The sequence below is a fragment of the Vidua chalybeata genome, chromosome 4 (genome assembly GCF_026979565.1).
Source record: "Vidua chalybeata isolate OUT-0048 chromosome 4, bVidCha1 merged haplotype, whole genome shotgun sequence".
Classification (NCBI taxonomy): Eukaryota; Metazoa; Chordata; class Aves; order Passeriformes; family Viduidae; genus Vidua; species Vidua chalybeata.
Genome location: NC_071533.1, coordinates 8,412,260 through 8,428,589, shown reverse-complemented (window position 1 = coordinate 8,428,589; position 16,330 = coordinate 8,412,260). Strand labels below are relative to the sequence as shown.

The 16,330-nt window shown below is 36.7% G+C and overlaps 1 protein-coding gene across 1 annotated transcript in view; it reads left to right on the top strand.

Moving 5' to 3' along the window:
- Positions 1-16,330, top strand: part of LRBA (LPS responsive beige-like anchor protein) — a 365,752-nt gene that overhangs the window by 28,076 nt on the left and 321,346 nt on the right. The window contains exons 2-4 of the mRNA XM_053939908.1: positions 12,737-12,968; positions 13,107-13,207; positions 15,374-15,469. Of these exons, the coding sequence (XP_053795883.1) occupies positions 12,737-12,968; positions 13,107-13,207; positions 15,374-15,469 (429 nt within the window). The remainder of the gene's footprint in view (positions 1-12,736; positions 12,969-13,106; positions 13,208-15,373; positions 15,470-16,330) is intronic.

Here is a 16,330-nt window from a genome sequence, read left to right as displayed (position 1 = left end):
CTGGAAGAATGTGAGGTGTGAGAATGTATTGTGTTTGTGGGCAGGTTTTGGTAGCTGGGAGGACTACAGGGGTGGAGAAGGACCCCTGTCTCTGTGTGCCTCTGGTGGGGAGCAGATAGAGCTGGGAAGGAGGGAGGGGTGGGGGAAAGGTGTTTTTAAGTTCTGATTTTCTTAGTAATAAATTCAATTAATGTCTTTGAGTCTGCTTTGCCCATGACAGTTTGGTGAGTGAGCTCCCTCTGTCCTTATCTCAACTTATGAACCCTTAGTTATATTTTCCCTTCCCTCTCCAGCTGTGGAGGGGAGTGATGGAGAGGCTTTCATGCATGTCTGGCATCCAGCCAGGGTCAACCCACTACAGAGAGTAACTGGTGGCCTTACAGAGAAATGTGCACGCTGTAAGGACACTGGAGCTTTGGAACAGAGCCATATGACTTAATCTTTGGCAAAAAAAAAGGCCAACGCTAAAGCTCAGTGAATAAATGTAGTTGGTATAATGTTAATGATAGTTTAATCTCACCAAGTCGTAGACACTTTGAGGGTGTCGTTCTACTTGGAAGAGTGTGGTGAGCTGTGCAGGAGAGCATGCATGTACCCACGAGTGCTACTGCTAGGGCAGGTGGTAGATAGTAATGCTCTTTGGGTTTGGTTCTCCAAGTTAAACTGGAATAAAGGGTAATGTGTAGGTTGAAAGGAAAAGGAAAGCCTAAGATTAAAGGCTGTTATTGTTGTTAGGGTTTTTTTCTGCCTTCCTCTTAAAGGCGTATGTGTCCATGAATTTCATGGCATACTCCCTTATACCATTGCAAATATCAGATACTGGTGGTAGTCTTTGGCTTCACACCTAAGAGAACACAGTTTGTACTGTTGATCGGGTTGTTGTCTTGAAACTTGTTTCTTGTTTCATGGTTTTTGTGGCAATTGCTTCTCCTGTTGTTGTATTGGGAAATCCCTTTCTCATATAAGTAAATATTTATGTGCATGGAAAGCTGCAGGAAATGCTTTTTCTAAGAGCTTGATTTGATCAACCTTGAGGAATGCATCTGTGATTCTTCATAGTGCTAAATTTGCTTGGCAAAACTTCATTGCTAGAGATAAGGTGCTGGTAGAAGGAAAGAGAACAAAATAGCTCCTCTGAGAGAAGCTTCAACAAATCTTCAAGTTTAGAGTTTAAGTCAAAATGATTTTCTTAAAGATGAAGTTATTTTTCTATTTATTTGTTCAGATGAAAAATATTGAAGTCCTCTGTGATTTCCAAAGGTTCTTTTATCTGTAAAATCTGTAGCTACCTTTGCAGCCCCAGAATCCATGACTATAATAGATGTTTTATGTTTTTCTTGAAACTTGTTTTAATAAATAAATACAATTCGTATAGGAGAGAGATTTTAAGAAACTAGGAGGATGGATACTTTTTTTTTTATTATTGTGATGCTTTACTAGTTACAGAATTGGAGGGAAATTATGTTTATTAGTTAACAGTAGCTGTTAACACTAAAGAAAAATGGGACAATAATTTGGATATGGAATGAGAGAGAAGATTTTTCTGAAAAGATTATACTGTTGTTTGTCTTGATGGCATTAACCTCTTCTTTCATAATGATGCTTTCTTTGTTTTCAAGTTGAGTAGCTTTTCATAGTGGCAGATGCTCTTTCCTTCGCCGTCTCACTGAAGAAAGATTTATTGTTCACTTAATCACACTTTTCATGGGAAAAGAGTGTTCTAAGAAAGACCGTGTCACAAAATTGTACATTATTTGGATGTAGCCTTTTTCAGCTTATATGGATTATCACTTGTGGGTAATAATTTAGTTTTGATTCACATCCACATTTTTGTGTGGGACAGGCTTTAAGCATCCTCCTAAATTCTTGAATCCTTGCAAGTCATGTCAGAGAAAAAGCCTTTTTGCCTTAGAAGTGCGGTTACATGTGACAGAGTTGATGAAAAAATGGTGAGAACACAATTAATGCTCTGTCTTTATCAGAATTTTCGATAAATCTGCTGAATTTGGTGTTTTACAAAAATTCTTCTTTAGGTTAGAAATAGTGGAGATCAAGCCTAAGCAAATGCTGGCTTTACTGGCTAAATGTTTGCTTCAAAATGTAATTCAGCCCCATTTTATTTAACATTTTATTTATGTTACTTTCCTCCAGTCTGAACTGCAGTCAGTAACAGGGAATGGGAGGGTCTTGTCAGGTTTGCTGAACACTACATGGCAGTTGCTGTTGGTAATTTGATTGCCAAATTAAAGAAACAGAATGTAGTTTGGATTTGTATTAATTGAGGCTGCTTTTGCCTTTTTAGGTCCACTTTCAATTGCAGTGCTGGTCAACAATTGAAATTACCTTGGTCACAACACTGTAAACAGGAGAGTGTGTTTGTAGGTGATGGTGTGATAGTGATAATGTATGCAACACTTGTAGTCTTTGTCTTCTTTGTTTCTTTGTGGTTTTGTGAGATTTTTTTTCTCTCATTTACTGTTGTGCCTGTTCCTTGGAGACAGTTTGTTTCAGTCATTGCCTGTATGCTGAGAAAAGGGACAAGAGGGAGATCAGGATGGGGTAGAGCCTTAGAGTAATAGTAGTTTCTATAGCAGGAGTGAAAAAACCCCAACCAACCAAAAAGCAGTGTTGTGGCAAATCAGGGAGGAAGGAAAGCTTTAAGATGTTTTTGCAAACATAAGAATGTAAGCCAGTTGTAACAAACATTAAGTGTCAGAGTCACAGTTCCGTCCTTGCTTTCAGTGTTGCCTTATGGACATTGAAAGGAATAAAAATAAAAATGGTCTAATTGTGGAGGCTTTCCTGAGGTACCTGTTCTCACAAAGGCACTTTTTTTTTGGTTAGTAGAAATCTTCTGTTTAGCAATATTTCCATACACTGGCTTTCAGTAACCCATTTTCTTTAAAACTCTAAACAAAGGAATGGCAGAATCTGAAAGCAAAAATCCCCGAAAGTTATGACTTGGTAAGAATAAACAAAAGGCTGTTACTTATTGTAAGCACCCTCTATTCTAGCCAGGGTTGGCTGCTTGGTGTTCCCATGTTAATCACAGCTACAGAAAATTTTAAAAATGGTAAGAGGGCAAGCTGAGTGTTACATTTCCTGTAGCATGTCATTTAGTATTCCTTACATCCCAGCTCATAACTGTCCCTGCTGCAGCCATGGCAGCAAACTCTGCCACTTCTGAGCATGCAAGTGTGGTGGGTGTTTTCCAGCTGTTCTGGATCGAGGCACTGCCAGAAATTATGAAAACAGATGTGCTGGTTTTTGCTTTCTGCTGGAATTTGTAACCTGGTGCCTGTAGTTGTGCTGAAATTCCCAGCAATTTGCCTGCTGAGCTGTGAAAGGTGATGGCAGTGGAGGAGCTATGGGGGGGCTGCACCTTCCAGTAGGAGAGGAAGTGTTTAACATTATGGTTTCTAAATCTGATAAAACCTGCCAGGGCTTTATAGGTAAATTAATTAATATCTTCATCTTATATTCTTTCTTGGCTTTTTGAGCTTCAATTTATTTCCCTTGTAAGTTTATTTGCTATTGGTATACAATTCCATGTTTGGAACATCTTCTGGTTTGTTACTTTCCTTCAATTTTCTTTGTTTCTTTCTCCTTTCTCCTTCACTTGTAGCTGTTATTTCCTAGTTTCTACAGGCTAGCAAAACACTTTCAAACATGTTTTCTAGAATGAACTCATAACCTTGTTTTTACTTGTAGACTTCTGTTGTTACATGCTTTTGAAATAATGTACTTTGTAACTATCACAAAGTGGATATCAAATGTAAGTTGATATAAAGTTCTGTGAAGAATTGTTTGTATGAGACTTGCAGGATGCGAACTTCAGATTCTGTAAAGAGTGGTAGCTTCCTGCCCTCAACCCACTGTTAAATATTAGACAGGTGTTCTGATCTGGAGAAAAATATGGGGATACATTGTCTCTTCTCTGACATCTAGGGAAGTAGTCTTCAAACCTTTTTGATTGCACAAATCATTAGTTAAAAAAAAGGTGATAATTCATCCCCAATAAATATGTACTATTATTTATAAATTATATCCATGCTGCTGTATTAGTATATCACAACAAATACAAAAATAGGAATGAAAAAGGCTTAAAGAGAAAATATAAACTTTCTGATTTTAATTTTTTTTGGTAATGATTCAAAAAAGTATTTTCTTCCCATTTTCCAGAAGAATGTCTTGCTTTGGGGTGGATACCTCTCTTTGGATGCACTGGGAGACTCTTTGAGAATTACTTATATTCTTTCTAGTTTTCTTAGCTTAGGAAGCTGCAATTTTCAGAAGCTCAAATATAGTGTGTTTTCTACATTATTTACTTGTTGTGGATATATATCTATATATATTTAGAAGCATTTCTGTTCAGTGTAAGTGGCATACACAAGAAAAATTCTATAATTGTTTGTATTTCTTTATAATTTGAAGGGGTTTACTGCACTAGTGATTTCCCCTGCCAAATGGAAATAAATATAATATTTCATAAAATCATAAGTAAAATAAATGCTTAAATGAAGCATCCTAAAATGTTTTCTTGTTGAAATATAGTGACTGGCTTTGCACACCAGCTTGGTTGAAAGAAAACATATATTTGGTAATATATTACATTTAAGTAATAAAAATGCAGCAGGCTGTTAGTTTTTTTAGATGATGAACACTAAGCATGTGAGAAAATGTGATATAATTGCAAGAAAGCTTGGGTAAGTTGCTTCAGGTAATTGTTTTTTGTGTTTTTTTTAGGTGTCTCTGAGTGTATTATCACGGTTGAAGTTTTTTTCTGTCACTATCCATTGGCAGAGAAGACTCTTCTCTGACAGTGGGAATCAGTCCTCTTTGATCTTTTTAACCTACCTGTCTAACTTCTGTGTGAATCCTTATTTTTAAGTATATGCAAACTGCAGCTGTGCTTGATCAGGCATGGTGTCAGTGATGGGCAGTGTTGGTTTTTTTTTGTCTGATATATCCTCTAGGCAGAAAAAAATTGCTTACAGTGTAAATATCCTGACTGATGGAAGTGGGTGCAAGCAGGGTATTATTCCCTGTGAAGCCATTCTGACTGTAGGGTTTGTTCCCCACTCTGGACTTGTTGTTGATTAATGTGGTATTTGAAATGTTATCTTTTGGGCGCCTTCCTTGAGGGGAGGGATTAAGGTAGGACATGATGCAGACCTGTACAGCTTGGTCACTGAAGTATGGTTCTCTCAGTGTACAGCAGATTGGGTTTCTTTGCTGATGGGTGATATTTCCAGAACTGACAAAAAGGTATCTTGCTTGGTGAAAATTAAAAAAAAAAAATTATTGTTTTGAGTAAAAGCATTAGATAACTTCTAGACATATAGCTAGGGAGGGAAGTGCTGGAATAATGAAATGGATACTTGGTACAGTGCTTTGCTATGTATGCTTCATGTATCTGAGTTTAAATTCAGAGTATTGTAACTCCAACTCCAGCAGACTTTCTACTGGGTGTCATAAAATGACAGATTTCTGATTTTTAAAATGTCAAAACCATAAATCATTAGTTTGCTAAGATTGCACTAGCAAGCTATTAAAGAACATGGCAGTATTTACTGTAGATAAATGCAAATTTAAAAAGGTGCTCTGTATCATGGTTTAAATGATTTATTTGCTTTCAATGCACATATGAATCTGATGTGATGTAGAGATTTAGGATATTTCATTTCCTGTATGGAGCTACAAATTTGCATGTTATTAAACAATCTCTCAGAGTCACATCTTTCTTGTGTGTCTTAAACAGCATCATAGGTTAAGGTACACTGAAAAAAGTTAATTAAAACAAAAGAGAATTTAATGTTGTTAATACATGTACTAGAAAGATGGGAATTTCAGCTGGATTTAGATATTTTCTATGGTAATGTCTATTGAAATGCATAATACAAGTCAAACAAAGGAAACTGCCATGTGTTGTAAATACACCTTTAGCCACTGTTTAGAGAGTGTTGAAATTTAGTCTTGAAATTGTTTGATTTGCACAAATTCAACTTGGTAGCTCCTTGTTCTCTGGGATTTGAAATAAAGCTCAGTGGTGCAGCCTCCTCAGGGGCAAAGGGCCTTTATACCCAGTGTTGTGTGTCAGATAAAATCTGGTGGGAAATCAATTTTATCCTCTCTCCTGTTTCCCCACCTGAACTTTTCCAATGGCTGCAGGCTTGCTGTATTATAATTGGGTATTATCCACAGTTTGGTCAGTGCCATTTTAGGTTCCTGGGCCTCTGGGACTTGTGTTTTGTGTTCTTGGCAATCCTTTGTGTATCAGCTGTCCCACCTCTTGATGGAGCAGTAAAGACTGGGAGAAGGGAAAACTTCCTTATATTGGCCTTGTTTATGCCTTTCGCCCTTGGAATCTGTTGTTGAATTTTTGGAAGACAGAGGCACAGTGCATGGTGGTGTCAAAGAATCATAGAATGGCTTGATTGGAAGGGGTTACTAGCATGGAATGCTGTAGCTGTTTTGAGTTCAAGCATGGTGTTTTTAATTTGAATTGTTTGTACTAAGATCCTTTTTTGAATGGATACCAAACTGGTAAATGTAGATTTTTTTTTCCTGTTTGTGTAGAATAGAATTTAACTTTGCTAATCGTTTCACTTAAAACTGGTGTTGCTCACTTTATAAGATACTGATTTTCAGTTTTTGGTATGTACTTAAAATATATTTAATGTCTCTTTCTAAAGTAGATTAAACACAAAAAGTATAAAATTTGAAATTCATATACCTGTTTCCCCAGCCCCCATGTTTAAAAGTGTTTTGTAGAGCTAATTCTTCCTTGCATTGCTCTGTTTTCACTGGGCCTTCAGCTGCACGCTACAAACTGAACTAATTGTGTTAGTGAACCAATTTGACTTGCAAATGCTTGCAAGTAGAGTGAAAATACTAGATTATTAGCTCGAGTAAATAATCATTGATTATATCATAATTGTATTTTAAAATTGTTTATCCTCCCTGCCCCCATTCTCTTGGGAAGGAAAAACCCATACACCAGAAGGATGCTCCAGATGTATTGTTCCTACATGATCAAGAGTTTTGCTTTTTTGTATTTGTTATTTTCACTGATAGAGTAATTTTCATGTATGCATAGGTAAGTGCATTTTTAAAGAAAAGTTTTAATGAGTTGGTTTATGTCTCAGATGAACTGGGTAGGAGATACTTGCCAGTAATTTCCTGGGTAAATTGTATGTCCTCTGTAGTTAGCTTTTGCGAAGTTGATGAAACTCTGGTTTTATAGAAGCCAGTGCTTAGATGTAAACTCTTCTGCTGCCTGGAAGTTTTATCCTTTCTTACTTCCTGGATATACAGCTTTTTTTCTTCATTGTGATGAAGCATGCTGATATAAGCTGCTGATAGAGGTGTGTGGAGGAAGAAGGGAATGATACAGTGCTGAGACACTGTCTTAAAAATGTGTGATTCTGGGCTAATGGTTTCAAATACAACATTAGGTGGCAGCAGTAGACAACGCCTTGAGGGTGCCTGTTGAATTCACATTTAGGCAGTTTTCCCGACGGCAGACAGACTTGAAGAAATTCTATTTTAATGCGAAACGTTTATATTACATCCCATTGAAGGGAAGCAATGAGAATGGTTTTTCCCTGGATGATCCAGCTTTGTTAAGGACAGTGTTGAACAGAATCCCTCAGAATCCCAGAAGCATCAGGTTTAAAGTGGGTGCAATGCTGTTGTGCAATGCCAGTTTTGATATGCCTGGTTTAAAATGGACTTCTCATTTGCTGGGTGAATGAAGTTCTAGGCTTTGTTATGAACTTGGCAATAAGAGAGAAAGCAGCTAATTAAGGAGATTTTTTTTTTCTTCTTTTCTTACTATCCTTTTATCCCTTAGAAGTACTATTAGTTTTGTGTGGGGTTTTTTTTTGGTTTTTTTTTTTTTGTGGAATAACTGTAGGGTAGTGCTGGATGGTGGAGATTGGTGACTTCAACCTGAGGTATCAGCAGGAAAAGTTTGGGATTTTCTACGGAAATTACCTGTTTGTTCTCTGATGTTGTTGAGTTTTCTTGGGTGGGTTTTTTTTTTTTTTTTTTTTTTTTTTTTTTTTTTTTTTTTTTTTTTTGTTTTTTTTTTTTTTTTGTGTTTGGAGTTTTTTGGGTCACTTCTGGTTTTGTTTGAAGATGGGAGAAACCAAGACCAAAATTGGAGCAAGATTCAAGAGGACTCTTCTGCTTACAAAAGTGGTTGAAGCAGAATATTTCCTTCTGTGAAAGGGTCACTGGTCACTTGCACGTTCATGGTCTCACTTACTTTAAACTTTGAGCCAAAGTAGCAAATGACCTTAAATCATCTGTGTCTTGCTGGAAGGTGTGACCTCACTTTTCTTGAGTGAGTTCTTTGTGTTTTCTATAGTTTTTCTAGTGCATTATGGTTGATACACTAGCAATTTAATGAAGAAAAAAGTTGACATCCAGGCTTTTTCTGCCCCTTTCTCGCCCTCTCTATTAACCTCTCTGGGCCTAAGCCCTGTTTCACTGACCTGACATTCATGCTAATGTCACTATTTGATGTGTCACTTATTCAAACTATCAACAGGCTTTCCTGCCAAACCTTCCTAGGACTCAGATTTTAATGTTCTCACCTCCTCGTGTTGTGTTAGTGATGGAAGAAGAATCCATGGAAATTAGTATGTCTGAGTTGTTATCTTTCCCAATGTTTTTCCTCTTCTGTTCTGTAGAAGCCTTTTCAAATGACAACCATCTTTTTATCATATCATGAATTTGTGTCATGCTACTGACTTTTCCTGTTTATTGCATGCCCTTGGAATTTGACCAACTTGGAATCATCCATGATCCTATGAGATTCTTACCCTAGAGAGATGTCAATTCTTATGCTTCCCATATGATTGGCATTTATTTTTGATGATCAATAAATTTCAATCAACTAAATTCAATGAATTTCTGAATATGTGAAGTATATTTCTGAGTATGTGAAAGGGGACAATGGATTCAGGGAGGTGGTTTATTTCTTTGGTGGAAGATAGGAATAAACATAGGCAAAGAATACTATAAATGTCCAGCTTTGCAGGTTCTTATTAAGCATAAACTTAAAAAAAATTCACAGAGATTGAACCAGCCTGTTTGACTGCATTTTTTTTTTCATGGGATAGGTGTTCATACTTCTTGTTTTGGACATACTAAAGAAACAATTCTGGTATTACGAAATTATCATCTTGAGGAAAAGGGAGGTCACAGTTTGGTTAATAGCCCTTCATCCTGGCTTTGAGGAACAAAGCAAGTACTTGATGTTTGGCTTATCTAACAACCAGAAGGATGAGGAAACTATAGAAGTGGAAGCTTTTTTTGGGGTTTGAGATAAAAATGTGAAGATCCCGCCCTGTAGTTCTCCCAAGTGTAGCCAATTTGGCTTTTCCAGGAGAAATGTTGATTTTGGACTTGGTTTCTTCTTTTTGTGTTATAGGTCATTGAAATAATTTTTCTTGGGTTGTCTTGCAAGCTTTCTAAATACTTAATATCTGTTAAGAGGAGAAATAATTTAAATTAGATTAATAATCCAGACCATGTTCTTTCAGGAAAGTGGAGCTTGACTGTTTATTCTGAGCTATTTTCTGCAGTAGTTTGGTAGATGCTCACCCAAACAGTGAACCATTTCTTTCATATCTCACATCACTTCATTGCAACGAAAGGTTAAGTGTGTCTTAATTGTCTTTTTGGTTTTATTTAGAAGTGTTGTAGTGCTATTTTATACTAAAAATTAGTGCTACTATGTTGACTTCTCATTAGTTTAATTCCCTAAGGGGGGAAAAATACACTTTCTGCCTGTGTATTCAATCAGCTAAATGTAGAACTATTTTACGAGAAGCTTGAGCTATTGGTTTAGTATATATGTATTTTTGAAGGTGGATATAACTGGCAAAATCCGAAATTTGTGAGGATGTTTTTGAATGCTGCCCTTTAAAACCATTCCTGTAAGCTTGTACTTAATTCTACATGTTGAAGAAAGAAAACGTTATGCCACCCAGTGGGTTGCTATAAAGATTGTTTATGCAGCTCAGCATAGGACTTAAAATACGTTGAATTGGAGAATTTTGAAAAATGTACTCTGCGACACAGGAGACCAAATCATGCTAAAGTGCAAGCAAAGACTATACATCAGTTCAAAGGCTACATTATTCAAAAAAATACAACCATAAAAAAGGTAATAAGATTACATTCTCACACTTCATGGCTAGTAAGGTGCATTAAGCTGCTCAGATATTCATAACTTACTGTGACATTTGGGAAGATTACATTTTGCTGTGCACAGCCATTACTGCAGCTCAGATAATAACTAGCCAATGCATGGACCTGGATTATGATCCCTGTCATTGGAAACAAATTTGTGTTTTGAAGGTTGATCAGTTTCAAATCACCATTAGAAAGGGTTAATATGACATAGTGTGGGGGGTGTGTGTGCCTATGTGTATCTAATGGGTGTGCATACATATTGTACATCAGCTGCACCCTGCCTTGGGTATTCTGCTTTCCCTAGCAATTTTTTGTCCTCACTTCCCTACAGGAAATGTTAAAATGGTAATTATTTTTTACCCTAGCATATTATTCCTAGAACGTGCTTCCTGAAATGCTTATGCTTGCAGATGAGATTGGAAACCTAATGTGACAGCTTCCTGGATGGGTGGGTTCCGATAATAGTGTATGTAGCCAAAAATGAAAGATTGGTGATGTAGACTATAGGGTGAAGGTAAGGTCACCTCCAGTAGCTGTATATGGTTTTCATGTGATAATTGATGGTTGGCTGATAGTTAAAACCAAATGCATAAAGAGTTGAATTTCTTGTTAAGAACTAGCAGGTGGTTTATGTCCAGAATTTAACCTTCAGATGTTCTGTCTCTACACAGAATACAATATTTTTTTTGTTTCTTACTTTGATTTTAAGAAGAGTATTCTTGAGGAATACTTCAGTTTTGTAGAGGATAAATTCAGTGTGAAATGAGGTATAACTCTGATTCTGTATTTTACATTTTCAAATGCTCTGTTGAGAGTTTTTTTTTTTTAAGGGTGTATATTTTTCTTTGCATTTGTTTTGAGATAATTCTGTGTCAATTCGTTCTGCCTAGCATACCCTACAGAGCTTTCTTGAGTTAGGCCTCTGTTCCGTCTTCTGGAAGGGGAAAACTAAGGCTTGGAGGATGGTAATGATTTGATGGATTTGTTTGAGTTGACAGCATGAGTTGATATAGAGAAGCTGGGAATATAACTCAAGTCACTCCATTCAGTTCTTGCTGTTTTCCGAGATATTATGGAAGCATCTGATAGTAAATTGCATAATTATTTTTCATGACCCAGAGAGGAGAAAATGGAAAAGCGTAAATTACTGTTTAGAAATCATTGCCATGAGACATTGTCTATTCTGTCAAAAAAGCAGTAACTTTCTCTGCTTCCTGTGGTGTTTGGCACTACTGATTTATTCCCAGAAGTCCAAAGATTGCTTCTTCAAAGTGGCAAGGTTTAGACACTTGAGGAAAATGTATGGTAATTTCAGTGGTTAATGAAGAGCGTATATTCTGTTCTGTAAGTTGTTCTTTGGATCCTGACTAGCTGAGAGAAGCTGTTGGAGCTAATATGGAAGCAAGTTAGTGTATGGATTTTGGGGCAGTTTTGATATGGTGTGACTTCAGCAGGTGACAGTACTGAAGCTGTTAATGGCCAAAGCCTGTCAAAGGAACACCATCACATAGGACAGAAATAATAACACAAACTTGCAGAAGTGAGAACGAGCTGAAATATTTCTGGCCATGAGTCCATTTTGAGAATTACAGTCATTGATATCTGAATTCTTGTTTGTATGCTGGTATATATTGGTTATTTTGGTAAGCGTGGCACATTTTTAATGTTCATACAGCTCTAAAGTCCGAGAGAACTTTAGGGAGTGGATGGAGGGAGTTGGTATAAAGGAGTTAACTTAATAAAATGCATTTTGCCTTCAGTTGGAATTTTTGTTTTATTAAGTATGCAAGTGAGAGTGGAACAGGTTATTTACTTTCCCCTTCCACCTCCTTTGCACAGGCATATGTGGCTAGTTGCTCAGTGTATGTTCAAACAAAACTTGCCTCTAGGAGACCTGAAATATTACAGGATTGAAGTGTCTTAGCCAAATCATACCCAAAGGCTTGGAACAGTGCTGGTGTTCCACATGCCTGCAAATACAGCAAGCCTTTGCTTCCTTTGAGTACCTGGGACTGCAAATGAACCTGGCAGTTAATTCTTAACCAGCTTTAGTCACTGGAATGTCTCATAAGTGTTCATAAGTGGCAATATTTCTGATGTGCATCAGCTCCTTTTGGCTAGAATTGCCCTCTTAATGGAGATTTGTTAAGCAAATGCAAAGGAAAACTTTTAGGGTCACTCCAGGAAATTTAAGATATCTTTACTGCTTTGTTGGGCTCACCTGTTTTAGAACTTGGTGTCTTCACTTTTCAGCTGAACTTGGACATCTTTATCCTAAGCTACTCAAATGTTTTTCTGCAGCAATATTCTGATAGTAGGTGACACCTTAAGAGCACCTTTTTTACTCAACAGAACTTGAAACAGAAGAAAAATGAGATGGTACATTGTTATTGACTTGATTATTATTTTTTTTTCCCCTTACATCTTCGATAGTTTTCTTCTCACAGAATAAATAACTTCAGGCATAGAGTAATACTTTGAAACAGATGCCTTAAGCTTTGTTTTTTGAAATATTTTTCTCTGAAAGCTCGTCGGGGGCCAGTTTGACTTGGAAATGAACTTTATCATCCAAGAAGGAGAGGGCATCACCTGCATGGTGGACTTACTGGATAAGTGTGACACCACCTGCCAGGCTGAGGTGTGGAGCATGTTCACAGCAATCCTGAAGAAAAGCATACGGAATCTCCAGGCCTGCACGGAAGTGGGACTCGTGGAACAAGTGCTCAGGAGGATCAATAGAGCTGACAACATGATTGCAGGTACAGCCTCCCCCAGTGTGGGACTCAAACTGTGCTGCTTCTACGCAAAATCTCATGGGCACAGTTATTAATTAGATGATAAAAATTTGACTCTGCATTTTATTAAGCACTTACATTGCTGTTCTTTCTGCTTTTCAGATCTCCTAGTGGACATGCTCGGTGTGTTGGCTAGCTATAACCTGACAGTTCGAGAGCTGAAGTTATTCTTCAGCAAGCTGCAAGGAGAAAAAGGGAGATGGGTAAAAGAAAACGCAAAACTGAAACAATTTTTATTGTGTTGCTTTTGTTTTTCCTAATTTTCACAAGTTAAGACTGTTCCAAAAACTTAATGACAAACAAATTTTGAATATACCAAAAAATACAGGAAGCTTTCTTGTATTATATAAAGAATCTTTTTACCTGAAAGCAATTAAAATACAGGGAGTAGAATAGTGATGAAGTTACATTTCTTCCTGAACCTGTGTAATATATTGGTCTTTTTGAATACCTGGGAATAATAAGGTGACTCTTAAGTGTTTTTATGCACATGATTTTTTTTTTTTATTCCAGCTATATGAAATTGAAGGAAAAGGTGTATTTTTTTTTTAATCAGAAGAGAGCAATAAAAAATGCCTACAGAGGCAGTTCTGTTTGCTCCCATTTTCAGGCTGCTGTACTTTACCTGATGATTAGAAAACTTATCCAGTTAGGGAAGTGAAAACTTTGGCAGAAATAGAACTGAAGGAAATAAGTCCCAATGAAAAATTGTATAATTTTTCTCTTGTTCCTGTGTGGAATAGAAAGTGACCCTTTTACAGCTGAGAAACCACCTTCCTGAAAGTAAAAATGTCTGTGTTGTAGAGGCCACCTGATAAAGTTTTCTTCAACACACAGTTGTTATTTCACTGGACTTGGGAACTATTTTAACACTCATTTTAGCTGCTTTGAATTTTAATTCGGCTCCTGTTATTTCTAAATACTCTGGCTAGTGTAGTGGAGAGGTAACAGTGTCTCTGTTGACTTCAAATAATTAAAAGAAATAGTATACCATATAAAAGCAAGTATGCATACATAATAGTGCAGATTTTAAAAGGCCCTTTGAAATAAATAACTCTGAAGATCTTAACCTCCTTAAATAAAAATACTCTAAACTTTATAGATGGTTTAAACTTAATAATTGAGCATAGAGAGTATACTTAACTGTAGGTGAAATAAAGTTGTCTCTGCAACATTAACTTTTTCATTTCCTGTCTCCCTGCTATTTGCATTTAATTTCCTTTCCTTATTAAAGACCAAATACAGGGGAAAGCAAGAGAAAAATGCCCCAGTTGGATTGCCAAGGAGTTGTACAACTCCATAAATCTTAAAATCAGCAGAACTGTAAAGATACCAAGTATTTTGCATCTAAGCAGCTCTCAGCATTACCTTCTCAGTTTTAACTCAGATTCTTGAAGCACTGCTGAGCTGACTCCAACTTTGGTACATTTGAAATACTTCTGATGGATCGTGCAATGCTCCAACATCATGCATAGTTTTCAGAGGGTAGCTGTTAACAACAGGGTGAAAAAGGGCGCTTGCAGGAAAATACCAGGATTATAAAATCGTAGTTTAAAAATAGATCTGCCAGAAAGATATGGTGTGGTGAAAGACAATACACAAAATTGTCGGGTCACTATGATCACTATTTGCTATTCTCCTGTTGTTGTGAGCTCATACACTAGATCTGGAGTTTATCACTGCAGACTGTTACAATAAAATCAGCAGGATATGGGTCGTGGAGAAGTGTTAAGTATTCACACTGAGCACTCAGTTTAGGTGCTCCAAACTGCCCCTGGACTTGAATCTTTCTCCATGGACTAATGTGAAAGTATAAACCAAATCAGTTTAATCTAATTATGACTGTCATCCTGATGAAAATAATCCTTCTGCTGATCTTCCCTCTCCCTTTTGCTTGCCATTCCCATCCCCCTTGTGCTGGCACAGGTTTCACTCAGCCACTTCCCAGAACAGCTGTAATTAAAAACTGGTTTGCATTTGTTTTCCCTGAGTTAGTTTTCATCTTGACCAGTTCATTTTCTTTAGCTTACCACAAAGTCATACAGAGAGCTGGTGGGAATGAACAGGCAGTGGCAGGAATCCACATTCAGGGTCAATTTTGTTTATGCTGGGTGAAAGTGGCTCTGGCCTTCAAGTCCTTAGTGAAGTTTCCTAATTAACTTGAATTCAGTGCATCTACTCTATATGTTGTGAAGATATTCATGACTGTTAGTGTTGTTTTATTGAAAGTGCTGAATGTCTTAGCAGGGTGTTATTCAACCACATGCAAAGTTTTAAAATGTGTTAGAATTTTCTTTTTGTGTTTGTAGTCTTTTCTTTCTTAGAGGTTTGTTTTACTTATTTACAAATGTAATAACTGTCTTTGTCAGCCACCACATGCTGGGAAGTTACTGTCTGTGTTAAAACACATGCCTCAGAAGTATGGACCTGATGCCTTCTTCAACTTTCCAGGAAAAAGTGCTGCAGTATGTAGATATTTTGCATTTCTTGGTTTTTTGCTCATTGTTCTATTAAGGCCCTAGGTTATTTTCATTTGTGTGTTCTTTGTTTCATCTGTCATTGTCATAGAATTTTAACCAAATTTTTTTCTCTGCCTGACACCTACACTAGTGCCTGAATAAATTGTGTTTATAATAGATGTGCAATATCACTATAGAAGGACAAATACTATTACATAAAGAATAGATACAAATGAGGCTGCTTTTTTGGATTTTGTTGGTTTTTTTTCAGATTGGTTCAGTTAAATAGTGTTTCAAGGAGAATATACCTGCTTTTCACTCTAGATGCTTGTGAGAAATCTTTGAGAAAGCATTGATCCTAGGCATTTATAGGCTGAATAATACTGAAAAGGATTAAATTTAGCAACAATTAGTCTTTTTGTAATTGTTCCTGTGACTCATTTCTAAGTTCTGTGGTGTTCACTTGAAAAAGAGTTTGAAATTAGATAGGCAGTTGGAAAACCTGTACAGAATCTTCTGATGGAATTCAAGTATGTCAATGCTTTTGCTTCTGCAATTGTAGAATGAAAAATTATGTTCAAAATTTCATGCTTAATGCAGAATAAGATTTGAGTAAGATTTATCAAGATAACTCTTTCCAATTGTCTTCACATAAACCCATTCGCTTTCTGCCTTGGTAGCTTGAGATTGAATTTCACCAACTTGATGGCATAATGAATTATTTTTTGAATGAAAATTTGGAGACTGAAAAATGCCAACTGCTAGGAAAGTGCTTCTGCAGTTTTATCACGTGCAACAGAACTTGGCAATAGACAGACATCTTTGTGTTTATTTTGGTTATTAGTGGTTTTCTATTTAACTTCTGGT